General features: G+C 41.6%; 1 protein-coding gene across 1 annotated transcript in view; it reads right to left on the bottom strand.

Annotated features, from left to right (window-relative positions):
- LOC107393470 (adhesion G protein-coupled receptor F5) overlaps positions 1 to 12,192 on the bottom strand; it is a 30,564-nt gene extending 18,372 nt beyond the window's left edge. The window contains exons 1-8 of the mRNA XM_070541910.1: positions 12,183 to 12,192; positions 11,917 to 12,091; positions 8,173 to 9,194; positions 7,365 to 8,102; positions 4,638 to 4,744; positions 4,494 to 4,552; positions 4,259 to 4,398; positions 3,888 to 4,097 (exon numbers count right to left, since the gene is read on the bottom strand). Of these exons, the coding sequence (XP_070398011.1) occupies positions 3,888 to 4,097; positions 4,259 to 4,398; positions 4,494 to 4,552; positions 4,638 to 4,744; positions 7,365 to 8,102; positions 8,173 to 9,194; positions 11,917 to 12,091; positions 12,183 to 12,192 (2,461 nt within the window). The remainder of the gene's footprint in view (positions 1 to 3,887; positions 4,098 to 4,258; positions 4,399 to 4,493; positions 4,553 to 4,637; positions 4,745 to 7,364; positions 8,103 to 8,172; positions 9,195 to 11,916; positions 12,092 to 12,182) is intronic.
- Positions 12,193 to 14,258: the final 2,066 nt, after the last annotated feature.

Here is a 14,258-nt window from a genome sequence, read left to right as displayed (position 1 = left end):
CAATCAAAACCGAGCTAAAAGGTTACCAAAGAGGGAGGAAATCTGTCTTACGGGAGTTAATATCTGTAGGAAAGCAAGAGAAGGCTCTATCTATATGGTGGTCGTAGCACATTCTACACCTAAACTTTGGCAATTTTCTCTAGTGTTTCTTCTTTGTGATTTTCTAGCGGACTGCACACCCACAGCATGTGACCCTGCCTCTTGAAACTTGGTTTTGGTAAAGCTCAATTAGTGACAATGTGTAGTTTTTATCATTTATCCCTGGAAGTATCAATTGAAATGGTGTTGTTAATGAATGAAATGATGCCCAGTTGTCTAAAAATATTGACAGTTTCATAACATATAACCATAAAAAGCGGGTCTAAAATACATGGGAGCGGGTCTATGGATGTGTCCGAATCCGTGGGAAGGATACTCGTAAGAGAGCATTTTGAGGTTGATGATGTCACAGCTCAGCGAGAATACTCATTCTCGCATCCTTGCTCCACCCACATTTCGAGGACGGGTCTGTTGTATCCTCACAGAACAAGGCTATCCCAGTATGCGATGTGCGCCAGCTGTGGATTTTCAAGAGGATGAGAAAATGGGGAGAGCTACGAAGTTTTAAACGTAAGTTTGTTTAAAAACTAGTGGTAGAAAACTAAAAACCTTAAAGCGGTTCAGTTTATAGACATTTTTTGTTTGTACATTTGTTTTTTAAATTACATTTTAGGCAGAAATCAGCCAGAACGAGTTTGTATCGCAGGTCCTGTAGTTATTCTCGTCTGTGTGTGTGTGTGTGTGTGTGTGTGTGTGTGTGTGTGTGTGTGTGTAGCGCATTAAACTTGTCATTTGTTTTAGGGACAACAGAGTGTTTTTATTAAGCTTAGAGGTGAAGAGTGAAGCTGTCTACACATGAGTACAGACCGTAGTTCATCTGTGTTCTGCTGTGAAAAGTAGTTTTACAGTTTAGTTTTAAAGAACAATTAAAATCGTGTTTGTGCTTCTTTAGCAAAGGCTTCATATAACTTGTTTCAAGGACAATAAAGCAAAGAAGCGTTCTAATTTCCCTCTGGGATTAATAAAGTATCTTTGAATTGAATTGAATTGAATTGAATTGAATTGAATTGAATATGCCAATATTTTTCAACAACTGGGCATCTTTTATTTAATATAAAACAACATTTCAATGGATATTTCCAGAAATGAATGGTAAAAGCTACACATTGTCTCTTTAAGTACAGTAAGTATTTGTATTGTTACATTCCACCACAGGTGCCACCAACTACCGTATTTTCCGGACTATAAGCCGCTACTTTTTCCCCACACTTTGAACCGTGCGGCTTATAATGAGATTTTCCTTCACCTGCCACTAGGGGGCGCTTTAGCAGAACGTGAAACAGGTGGAAGTCAAAAGTGGAAATCGAAGAAAGTGCTCATTTTAATTTAGCACATGCAAGCAGCCGGCACGACGAAGAATTTGTTTCAAATCCATACCCCCTCATCATGGTAACTACATGTATGAGTTCATATGATGCCGCGTTTAAGTTGAAGGCCATCGATCTGGCAGTGATGGAGGGAAACAGCGCTGCCACACGTAAGCTTGGCATGAATGGATCCATGGTTCGGCGCTGGAGACGGCAGCGGGAAGAACTTGTTCAAGCCAGCTTCACCCGGGGATGATGACAGCAACACGGACAGCGACACTGACATCGCCACAGAAAAGGTATGTGACGAAGCTCTTCTGAGGCTGTTCAACTCCGACACTGAAGAAGAGGACTTTAATGGCTTTAGTGCACAAGAGGAAGATGAGAGCAAATGACTTCTTCTGGTAGACAAGTGTGTTTTATTTACTAACCAGGCATGTTTTGTGTGCAGTTTTTATTTTCTAACCATCCAGGGCTTATTAATGCTGTGTCAGCGCTGTTCTTTTCTTCTAAACATGCAAATGACCGGTAATAACGTGTCAGTGCTGTTTTTATTTTATAACATCCAGAAATATGAATGCTATCAGTGCTGCTTTCTTTTCTACACTTGCAGGCACGTTCACCCGTGTTTAAAATTCATTTTGTTGCATTAAAACAACAACGAAAAACCTCCGTGTAGCGTCTTTCTGTCTAATTATCTTATGTTATGGCCGTACATGCGCTGTGCGCCGGAGACCTGCATGTGGCTGCTGCGCCGCGGCTTGTATTCGAGTGCGGCGTGTGTGTAGAAAACCTTTTCTTTTTGTTGGTGAGGCTTATATTGAGGTGTGCTCTATAGTCCGGAAATTACGGTACACAATCATGCAGGCATTTAATTTAATTTCTTGTGTTTTTTTTTAATTTGCAAATTTTCCTTGAATTCAAAGTTGAAACTAGTTGACATACATTTCTAATAGGTTTTGATAGAAAGACAAAAAAGAGTTATGTTTGCATTCTAACTTCTTCTGGTTCTTCACTATACAGAGTTAATGGAGTTTGTGTTTTTTTACATTGGTTCTAGTTACTCTCTGTATAGTGAAGAAGAAAAAAAATTGCATCTGATAAGAAACACAGAATGAACCCGGTCAAAGTTGATGGGAACATAGATGGAGCTAAATACAGGGCAATCCTGGAAGAAAACCTGTTGGAAGCTGCAAAGTACTGAAGACTGGGAAGGAGATTCACTGACCAGTAAGACCATGACCCTAAACATTCATCAAGAGCTACAATGGAATGGTTTAGATCAGGGGTTCCCAAATTGGGGGTCTGGGCCCCCAAGGGGGTCCCCACAAGATTGCAGGGGGTCCCAACAATTTTGTCTTTGCTAAGGTTGTGTGGTTAACAAGATTTCATTTGAAAAAATAACACCTATAAAATCCCAATAACATAATGACAGAACTCCAAATATAAGTTATACCTCTGTATAAAGATAGTAACTGGTCACATTTAATGTGTGTATGTGTGTAGGACTTGGGGTTGGGGGTCCTGGCTTGTCTTGGACACCAGCAAGGGGGTCTTCAAAGAAAATATTTTGGGGACCCCTGGTTTAGATGAAAGAATAATCATGTGTTAGAATGGCCCTGTCAAAGTCCAGACCTAAATCCCAGCGAGCAATTGAGGCAAGACTTGCTGTTCATAGACACTGTCCATTCTATCTGGGGTATCTTGAGTTATTTTGCAGCCAAGATTTGGCCAAAATTACACTCTCTAGATGTGCAAAGCTGGTAAAGACAACCCAGAAGACCTCCGGCAGTAATAGCAGCAAGAGGTGGCTCTACAAAGTAAGACATAGGGGAGGAGAAAAGAAATGCATGTCCATGTATCAGTTTCATTCCACTTCACACATATGCACTACCTTGCTACTTAACAATTCAATTTGTGGTTGTAAGGTGCCAACATTTGTAAAAGTATGAATACTTTTGGAAGGCAATGTTAGTTATTTCTGGATATGAATCATTTTAATGTGGCGCAACGTTTCAAGTATAACGCCGTTGGCAGAGAAAGCAGGAAGCAGCTAGTGAGGTCGCTTTATGAGAAAAAGATTTTTATTCCAAATACTTCAAGAACGTATTTTGGATATACCATAGAACTATTAAACCTTAAAAAGGTAACATAATGTCCCAAATAAACCTAAGAAAAAAGGCTGATCGGTTATTTTACATGGTCTGACTCTTATATTACTAATTAGGAATTTAAAATGGTAAAAATTATTTGACCTTTAAACAAAGAAATGTGTGACTCTAGTGAAATGTGAAACAAAGGATATCGTTTTGGTGATGGTAACTTGAGAAGTTTGTAATGTTGAAAGAAAATCTTTCATTCTATTAAGTGCACACACACACACACACACACACACATACACACACACACACACACACACACACAGACCATAGGTGATCATTAAGAATATTTTCTGATCACATTGGGTTGGATTTTACTCACCAGCATCAGAGAGAATGACATTTGTAATTGTCAGTGTAGACCGAGTTTCAGAAGTATATGGTGTCATCCTCTTTGAGGTGATTTGTAATCCATTTAAAGTCCAACTTGCTTCTGTAACCTTTCCTATATTAATGTTATGGGGGTCGCATATCAGATTCATGGTTTGACCAGTATAAATGGTGACAGGAGATAAAGTCACATTTTCTTTACCTATGGAGAAAGAAAATAAAAGATTTGATTACAGCTACTTCCAATGAGACACTTGTAAACTCATCAAATGTCAGATCTAGTCCAACAATCACATCTAGTGCATGTTGTAGATTTGTGTGTTGAACCTGTCAAATAAATGTAGTTTGCTTTAGTTAACTTACTGTTGTACTGTGCAGCAACCCGTCCAATGACAGTAGCAACTGGTTTCATCTGTTCTACGATATTTTTATTAGCGACAGATATCACTGATATATTATCTTGGGATGTTGTTACAGTAAAGTCTGTGATAACACTTCCTTGTCTGTAAAAAATACAAATAAAAATAAAAATTACAAACTGCATTTAAATTGTAAGATTCAAGAGATTTCAGTTTTGGTAATGTCAAAATGAATGTACCTGAACCCTATCAACGAAACTTCTGAAAATCCATTATTACTGCTGTAAACGCTTTGTAACTGTTAAAAACAAAAACAAGATTTCTGAGCTAAACATTAAAACACAAGCACAAAACCTACCTTTTATTACTGTAGTAATACTTACCACAGGCAAAACAGCAGCTTTAAGCTCTTGGTATTTAACACTCTGTTTGTTGTTATAATCTGGGATGAACGTCTTGTTTAATTTTACTGACATATGTATGTCAATTCCTGTTTGCAAAAAACAAAATTTATGTTTGTTTAGATTATCTGCAACAAACACTGAACAGCATACAGTCAGTTAGCAATAATAAACACAAATTACAAAAAACATTTGAATAAAATAACTTTTGTTTTCAAACCATTTTATAGCTCATGGTCAGTACATTTCTGTAACTAATTCAAAGACCAGTCGACCTGACCTCCCATCTGATGAAAATTATGGAGAAACTCATTCTCACCCATCTGCACTCCATGGTGAGCCCAGAGATAGATCCACGGCAATTTGCATATAAACCAAACATGGGGGTGGAGGGCACCTCATCTACCTGCAGTACCGGGCTCTGACTCACCTCGAGATGCAAAAAAGCACAGAGAGAATCATGCTCTTTGACTTCTCAAGTGCCTTCAACGCCATCCAGCCATGTCTACTGCAGCAGAAGATGAGGGGTGCAGGAGTGGACGCACATCTGACTGCATGGACCATCAACTACCTCACCAACAGGCCACAGTACGTGAGGCTGCACAACTGTACACCTGACGTGGTTGCAGTACTGGAGCTCCACAGGGTACGGTGCTCTTACCCTTTCTATTCATCTTCTATACCTCTGACTTCACCTACAACACCAGCAGCTGTCATCTCCAGAAGTTCTCTGATTACTCAGCCATTGTCGGTAAGACAAAGGAAATGGTGATTGATTTCGAGAGAAACACTCCTCCTCACTCACCAGTAAACATCCAGGGAGCAGACATTGAGGTGGTGGATACCTTTAAGTACCTGGGTGTTCACGTCAACAGTAAACTGAACTGGTACTTAATATAAGAAGGGCCAAAGCTGAGGTCCTTCTGAGTTAATTCTCATCTGCTAAAACTCTGTTGTTGGCTCTGTTATCCACTCTGCTGTGGTCTTTTGGGGTGCAGGCAGCTCTGACTAAGACAGGAAGAGACTGCGCAAGCTAATTAAAAAAGCTAGCTCGGTTCTGGGCTGTCAACTAGATTCAGTTGAGGAGACGTGTGAAATAGTGATGGGAACTCTGGCTCTTTTAAGAGAACTGGTTCCTAAAGATTGGCTCACTAAAATGAACCAGCTCTTTTGGCTCTCAAATGGCTCTTCACATTTTTTTAAATTAATTTATCACCAGAAATTATGTTAAAGTATGTGAAATTATTGACCAATTTATACACTTACATAAAATCAACTTTTTACTATGCAGTTTTGGCTTGTCTTTAGCACCTAGTGTCCATTTAGTAGAACCAAAAGCAATCTCCTCTCTGAGTGAAATGTCTCCCCAGCCATCATTCGCATCTACAGAAGGGATTAATCAATAAATCAAACTAATCAGATGTGTTCATTATCTAAAACATGCAGGAAACCTGCTAGAAGCAAGTGTGCTATTCTGGCTACAGAGGATGGTGGGGTCTGAGTGACTTTTCATTAATCCTGTAAAAGGGCATTTTAACACATACTGGCTCAAGAAAATTATTTAAAAACATGAAAAAGTTGCATAGTATCCTTTTAAATAAATTCTAACTATCAGCACTAAACAAAGCGCAACAAAATAATTTTTAAATAACAAAAATGTACTCTGTAAGTCAAATATTTATAGACGTTTACAGGTAAAAAACTTAGAAAAGCTGAGATAATCACACAGGAACATCTGTTGAGCCTGCTTGAGAAGATATGTTTGCTTTGCATAGTCCACACTCTTCCTTTGAATTATCAATATTGGCAAAAATGTGTCCAAATCTGGCTTCATTTTAGAATCAGAATCAACTTTATTGTCAATGCCCCTGCATCCTGAAGCATAGAAATTTGTCTCTGCAGTACAGCCTGACCAAGGTTACACACACAAACATGTAGAATAAAGCAGATACAGGCAGACCACGACAGCTGCTATTCAAGACGCTCATAACTCATGTCCTCAACTTTCTGTAGACTGTTTTTTCTCCTCTTTCTCACCCTTCTCCTTCCGCTGCTCTGTGAGTTTACACCAGTACCTGTCTGTATGCCCCGCTTCTCCGCTCCTCCTCCTGCTTGCTGCAGACGAGGAGCAGAGAGTTGACCATTCACGTGCGGCTAAACACGGTGAAAGAAAGGGAGCGAGAAAAGAAAAAAATACCTCTGATTCGGCTCCTCCGAAACGGAGCCAGCTCTGATCGGTCACTTCAAAGAACTGGCTCTAAGAGCTGTTTCATTTGCGAACAACACATGACTAGCATGAAATGAGGATGCTGGGGAAGATGGCCTCCATCTAAAAAAAAAAACCCTCCTACCTATTGCATTCCACTTTGGAAACCATGGACAGTTCCTTCAGAGGCAGACTGGGACAGCCAATAGATCTTACACATTAGCGTCGGCACGGCCCCAAAACGGTATCGAACGGCACCGGAATTTGGTTTCAGACACAGGTCAGATTTGTATTTTTGGGGCCGAGGCGACTTGTTTTCTAAGACACTTGTAGGTGTTTCACAAAGATTACATAGAAAAAATCACAAGACAACTTTCTTTTTTTGTTTTACAAAGTATTTTAACACTTTATCTCATATTTTACCATAAAATAATTAATATCCAAATATCTTAGGGTAAATTCAATATCTCTGAGCTATATGAGAAATTTCAAAGCAACATTACCGTGGTTGATGATGGGGGTTGTAGTTGTAGTTGTTGAGGCAGGAGTTGTAATTGGTGTTGAGGCAGGAGTTGTAATTGGTGTTGAGGCAGTAGTTGTAGGTGTTGAGGAAGGAGTTGTAGTTGTTGAGGCAGGAGTTGTAATTGGTGTTGAGGCAGGAGTTGTAGTTGTTGAGGCAGGAGTTGTAATTGGTGTTGAGGCAGGAGTTGTAATTGGTGTTGAGGCAGGAGTTGTAATTGGTGTTGAGGCAGGAGTTGTAGGTGTTGAGGCAGGAGTTGTAATTGGTGTTGAGGCAGGAGTTGTAGTTGTTGAGGCAGGAGTTGTAATTGGTGTTGAGGCAGGAGTTGTAATTGGTGTTGAGGCAGGAGTTGTAATTGGTGTTGAGGCAGTAGTTGTAATTGGTGTTGAGGCAGTAGTTGTAGGTGTTGGGGCAGGAGTTGTAGTTGTTGAGGCAGGAGTTGTAATTGGTGTTGAGGCAGGAGTTGTAATTGGTGTTGAGGCAGGAGTTGTAATTGGTGTTGAGGCAGGAGTTGTAATTGGTGTTGAGGCAGGAGTTGTAATTGGTGTTGAGGCCGGAGTTGTAATTGGTGTTGAGGCCGGAGTTGTAATTGGTGTTGAGGCAGGAGTTGTAATTGGTGTTGAAGCAGGAGTTGTAATTGGTGTTGAGGCAGGAGTTGTAGTTGGTGTTGAGGCAGGAGTTGTAATTGGTGTTGAGGCAGGAGTTGTAATTGGTGTTGAGGCTGGAGTTGTAATTGGTGTTGAGGCAGGAGTTGTAGTTGTTGAGGCAGGAGTTGTAATTGGTGTTAAGGCCGGAGTTGTAATTGGTGTTGAGGCAGGAGTTGTAATTGGTGTTGAGGCAGGAGTTGTAATTGGTGTTGAGGCAGGAGTTGTAGTTGGTGTTGAGGCAGGAGTTGTAGTTGGTGTTGAGGCAGGAGTTGTAGTTGGTGTTGAGGCAGGAGTTGTAATTGGTGTTGAGGCAGGAGTTGTAATTGGTGTTGAGGCAGGAGTTGTAATTGGTGTTGAGGCAGGAGTTGTAGTTGGTGTTGAGGCAGGAGTTGTAATTGGTGTTGAGGCAGTAGTTGTAATTGGTGTTGAGGCAGGAGTTGTAATTGGTGTTGAAGCAGGAGTTGTAATTGGTGTTGAGGCAGGAGATGTAATTGGTGTTGAGGCAGGAGTTGTAGTTGGTGTTGAGGCCGGAGTTGTAATTGGTGTTGAGGCAGTAGTTGTAATTGGTGTTGAGGCAGGAGTTGTAATTGGTGTTGAGGCAGGGGTTGCAATTGGTGTTGAGGCAGGAGTTGTAATTGGTGTTGAGGCAGGAGTTGTAATTGGTGTTGAGGCTGGAGTTGTAATTGGTGTTGAGGCAGGAGTTGTAATTGCTGTTGAGGCAGGAGTTGTAATTGGTGTTGAGGCAGGAGTTGTAGTTGGTGTTGAGGCAGGAGTTGTAGTTGGTGTTGAGGCAAGAGTTGTAATTGGTGTTGACGCAGGAGTTGTAATTGGTGTTGAGGCAGGAGTTGTAATTGGTGTTGAGGCAGGAGTTGTAGTTGGTGTTGAGGCAGGAGTTGTAGTTGGTGTTGAGGCAGGAGTTGTAGTTGGTGTTGAGGCAGGAGTTGTAGTTGGTGTTGAGGCAGGAGTTGTAATTGGTGTTGAGGCTGGAGTTGTAAATGGTGTTGAGGCAGGAGTTGTAATTGCTGTTGAGGCAGGAGTTGTAATTGGTGTTGAGGCAGGAGTTGTAGTTGGTGTTGAGGCAGGAGTTGTAGTTGGTGTTGAGGCAGGAGTTGTAATTGGTGTTGAGGCAGGAGTTGTAATTGGTGTTGAGGCAGGAGTTGTAATTGCTGTTGAGGCAGGAGTTGTAATTGGTGTTGAGGCAGGGGTTTTAACTGGTGTTGAGGCAGGAGTTGTAGTTGGTGTTAAGGCAGTAGTTGTAGTTGTTGAGGCAGGAGTTGTAGCTGGTGTTGAGGCAGGAGTTGTAATTGGTGTTGAGGCAGGAGTTGTAATTGGTGTTGAGGCAGGAGTTGTAATTGGTGTTGAGGCAGGAGTTGTAGTTGGTGTTAAGGCAGGAGTTGCAGGCGTTGTTGTCGAGATAGAAGTTGTAGTTGTATTGGAAACGTGTGTTGGAGTTGGAGTTGTTGAGAAAGAAGTTGGAGTTGCTGCGGTAGCATCAGCAGTTGTAGCTTTGGAAAAGGCCAATATAGGAAAAAGGTTTGAGATTAAGATGAGGTAAATAAAGGCAAATCTACAAAACAGGCTACCTTAAAACATTTTTCCATGCCTTTTAACAATGTTCTAACATAGTACAGCTATAAATATTTGGAAATAAATAGAAAAAAATATCAATTGGTTATCTCACATTTGTTTAAAAACCTCTAACAATAAAATGGATTGGTCTAAAAGCAACAATTGGATCATCTGGTTGTTTGTCTCACTGGAACTACGGCATTTCCACACTTACCTGAGTCTCCTGCTCTTTACACGTTTGCACAGTTTTGGAACAGAACACTACTGGTGTGAGGGGTACTTTGCTCAATAATAGAGAAGGAGAGACAGCTGGCTGCTTCCACTACCAAAGTCCCAAAAAGAAAAGTGACATTTGACTTCATGGAAAACAAGCCATATGGACGTAGAAAACATATTTACTGTGGCTATGCAGTTTCTCATATCAGGGGGACATAGCTTAGGGGTGACAGTGTTTGCATTTAAAATATATCTTGTTTTGCAGATTTGCCCTGGCAGCTTTAATGCTTTTCACAGAATGCTTAAATGACTTCAGATCTACGGTCAACAGACTCAAGTTGCAAATGCGCTATTTTCCTACAAGGGGTGGAGGGGGCTGAGAGGCTACTCATTCACAATGGTAAATGGCCTGTATTTGTATAGCACCTTCTTAGGGTTCTACAACCCCCCAAGGTGCTTCACAAAACAATCAGTCATCCACCCATTCACACACACATTCACACACTGGGATGAGCTATGATGTAAGAAAGTGAACAGAAGCCAATCACAGAACCACCTGTAGAGAAGAGACGGCATCCATCCCTCTTTGGATGGAGCAGCTCTTCTTTCTAGGAACATGGCCAATTTTATTAGTCCTCCATGACAACCCAGGGTCCAGACCAGGAAGCAGAGTCGTAGTTTAACACACCCCTCTGCAGCTTCTGTACTGTTACCCACCCACTACCCCATAGAGATAGTGTCCTGCCCACGGCCAAAACCACACAGATTAAATATCAGGCTTAATAAAGCAAATCATGGAAATCTCATAAATATTAGAACAAATTCAACTGAACAGAAAATTAGAAAAATGAAATGTGGGTTGTTGAACATTAGGTCTATTTTTTCTAAGACTTTGTTAGCTAATGACTTGATTTGTGATAATCAGATCTCTTTGCTCTCTCTCACAGAATCCTGGCTGCAGCAAGAGAACTATGTTAGTTTAAATGAGTCGACTCCTTCTAATTATTTAAATCATCATATTGCTCGAAGTACAGGGCGAGGAGGAGGAGTAGCAACCATTTTTCATTCAGACCTATTAATCAATCCCTTACCAATTAATAGTTACAGTTCTTTTGAACATCTTATTCTTAGTTTTTCTAATCCAGATTGCAAAACTGTAAAACCACTCTTGTTTGTAGTTTTGTATCATCCACCAGGACCTTACTCTGAGTTTTTGGAACAGATCTCTGATTCTTTTATCTGATTTGGTGCTAAATACTGATAAGGTCATTGTAGTGGGGGATTTTAACATTCATGTGGACATTGAAAATGATAGTCTCAATGTAGCCTTTAGTAATTTCTTAGACTCAATTGGTTTTACTCAAAGAATACATAGCTCCACCCACTCCTGCCATCATACATTAGACCTTGTGCTGACTTATGGCATAGAGTGTGAGGAAATAACGATCTTTACACATAATCCAGTCCTCTCAGATCACTTTTTTGATAACCTTTGAGTTTTTTATAACTGAGTTCTCGAGACATGAAAGTAAATTTCACTATAGTCGGTCTCTATCTGACAACACTGTTGCATCTTTTATATCAACTGTGCCATCTTTACAATCTTCAGCATCTCAGAGGAACGTAGCAGAGGGCAATATTTTTATTTCTAGCCCTTCACAAATTGATGCTTTAGTTCATAATGTTACTTCCTCTTTATGGGTGGCATTAGATGATGTTGCCCCTTTTAAAAAGAAGGTAATTAGGGATAGGAAGTTGGCTCCCTGGTTTAATTCTCATTTACGTAATTTAAAACAAAACTCTAGGAAATTGGAGAGAACATGGCGCTCTACACACCAGGAGTCCTACTTATCCTGGAAAAATAGTTTTGTGCTTTATAAAAATAAGCTTCGACAAACTACAACTACTTATTTCTCAGGGTTAATTGGTTTCGGTGGTGTTTGTTAAAACCTCTTTTGTGTCAAAGTCTGATTCGACAGTAAATCAAAACATCCAAATTATAAAACTATGACCCACATCATCTTAAGGCTGGCTGGGTACCAAAAGTTAAATTAAGGTAGCTAACCAAAGCTAACTGAGGTTTCCGGGCTGCGCTGGTCCAACGCGGTCAGAGACCCATCAATCTTCCGCTCCAATCTTCCGAGGCAGCCGCGTCCTACAGCTGTCCCGGCTGCTCCTACCTCCCACAAGCTGCTCTCAACGACCATGGGCAGCAATATGACACGATTGCCCTGCTCCCTTACAAAGCTGTAATCACTTGAGCTAACTGTAGAGCTCTCTGAGGGAGACCACAGACACACCGCAGCTCTGTGAGTTTATGCGTGCTTCACATTGTAGTCGTCAACCTTTTGTTTTCTGCCTGAAAGTACCAGCAAACATTCGGTATGATCACTTAGCTTGGAGAGTTATGGTTGACTCAGATCCTCAGAGCCTTTCTCTCAGCTCCACCTCTTTGTCCTTTTTTAGATTGTCTGGATGTGACAAGATGCGTGACACTGCCAAGATGGCAGTGATCAAAATCACCTACTTGGTGGCAAACTCAGTCCTCGGAAATCTGTTTGTGATATCACGGATGGTTGGCCTAGGATTTTTAGTCATTGAAAGAGGCAGACAGATAGACATTTAAAGTTCCTACTTGTCACAAATGTGAATGGAGATGTCGTTTCAATAATCTGGGTTGTTGAGTCTGAAAAATGTAAGCATGATCAGCTAAGAAATAACCAACAAACAGATGGTCGGATGGAGAGACTGACAGGTAGACATACAGGCAGGGAGGAAGGCAAATACACAAACTGACAGATGGATAAACATGTTAAAGTCTTACCTGCCACAAATGTGGATGAAGGTGTTGTAATCTGGGTTGTGATATCAGTTGTAGAGCCTGTAAAAACATAGGACGGCAAAACTATTTGAATTGTAGATCACACACCATTATCCAATTTAAATGTTTAATGTGTCTTGTACGACCAGCTAGAATATGTTGGATTGACAGATGCAGAGTCTGATCCTCAAATATAGAAGCTGGCTCTTGGCACATGTAATGCCATGTCTCTGATGGGGATGGAGCCTGAGTTGGTGTGTGAGGTTGGAAGTTATGACTAGATATAGCTGGATTGACCTTGATGCATGGCTCTGGCTCCAGAACCAATTTCCTTGAGAAGGGTTGGACACTCTACCACTCTAGAGTTGCTCCCACTGAGAGGTGCAGTGCAGGGGTGGGCATACTTAGGGATTTTCCTATGTTCAGTTATAAAGGTGTCCATGTGTGCCCTGGGCACCAGGATACCTTAGGTTGGAGCAAAATGATCAACTTTGTTGTTGTTTCGTCTGATCTGCCTCCACATGCCTTGGACACTCGGGTAAAGAGAGGGCCAGAGCTGTCAAGTAACCACTACCATTTGACGTGTTGGCTTCGATGTCAGGGGAGGATTCCGGTCAGACCTGGCAGGTCCAAAAGTATTGGGAGGGTCTCCTGGGAATGTCCGGCAGAGTCTTTTTTTAGAAGGAGCTTCAATTTCTACCTCCGACAGAACTTCCAAAATGTTCGGATGGAGGACAATGAGTCTGAGTGGGTGTTCAGTGCCTCCATTTTTGAGACTGGCCAACCGATCGACCGACAGAACATGGGACAGTAATTGAGTAAAAAAAACGTGAAGCCAACACAAAGGTGGCCCCAAAGCCAGCACCTAGCGGATGAATATTAAAGGATAATTGTCACCTCGCTTCCAGTCGGTAACAAGATGGCACCTATTCTTGGCTTAGCCGCAGTAACCGGCCACTTTTTCAAACTGTTCTCCACTAACCTCCTCTTTTCCACCATGCTCCTGTCTGCAATCCTCTTCAGTAGTGTCCCTGCTACCATTTCCTATGATCACCAGACTCTTTTGTCCTTCTGTTCGTTCACGATCACCCAAGATGCACCAAGGACGTACCTCCCTGCTTGTTTATCTGAGTGGCGCACTGGCCCGGAGCCAAACGACGATTCTAACCAGGGCGCCTCCAGCGATGTTTATCCGGTCCCGGGAAAACGTTGGAGGAAAAGAGGTAAACGAGCAAGAATCCTGGTGAGAATAAGACTTCTCTTAGCGTGGTTTATCTAGTAAACATCAGCGTGATCTTCTATCTTCTTTTCCTTTGTTTGGCGACTTGAGCACCACTCCCCCTTTCCCGCCAGGCCGCAATGCGGCGCGGTTTCTCCGTCCAAGTTTTTTAAGGTCGGTTTATCCTCATTCCTCAGTTGTTCCGCCTCCTGTTCCCACCAAAAGTGGTTTTTATAAACACCGTGGATCTAACTCTGCTAATTTACGTCCACTAACTCCAGCTGTTTCTGTAGTTTCTGATTCCTCCACCTCACTCAGCATGGCTCTATTAAATACCCACTCTGTTAACTATAAGTCCTTCCTGCTCAATCTGTAACCAAGATGGCGCCGAGGATGGTCGCCCTG

The sequence above is a fragment of the Nothobranchius furzeri genome, chromosome 2 (genome assembly GCF_043380555.1).
Source record: "Nothobranchius furzeri strain GRZ-AD chromosome 2, NfurGRZ-RIMD1, whole genome shotgun sequence".
NCBI lineage: Eukaryota > Metazoa > Chordata > Actinopteri > Cyprinodontiformes > Nothobranchiidae > Nothobranchius > Nothobranchius furzeri.
The sequence above is the reverse complement of the archived record's forward strand: the minus strand, read 5'-3'. Positions and strand labels throughout refer to the sequence as shown.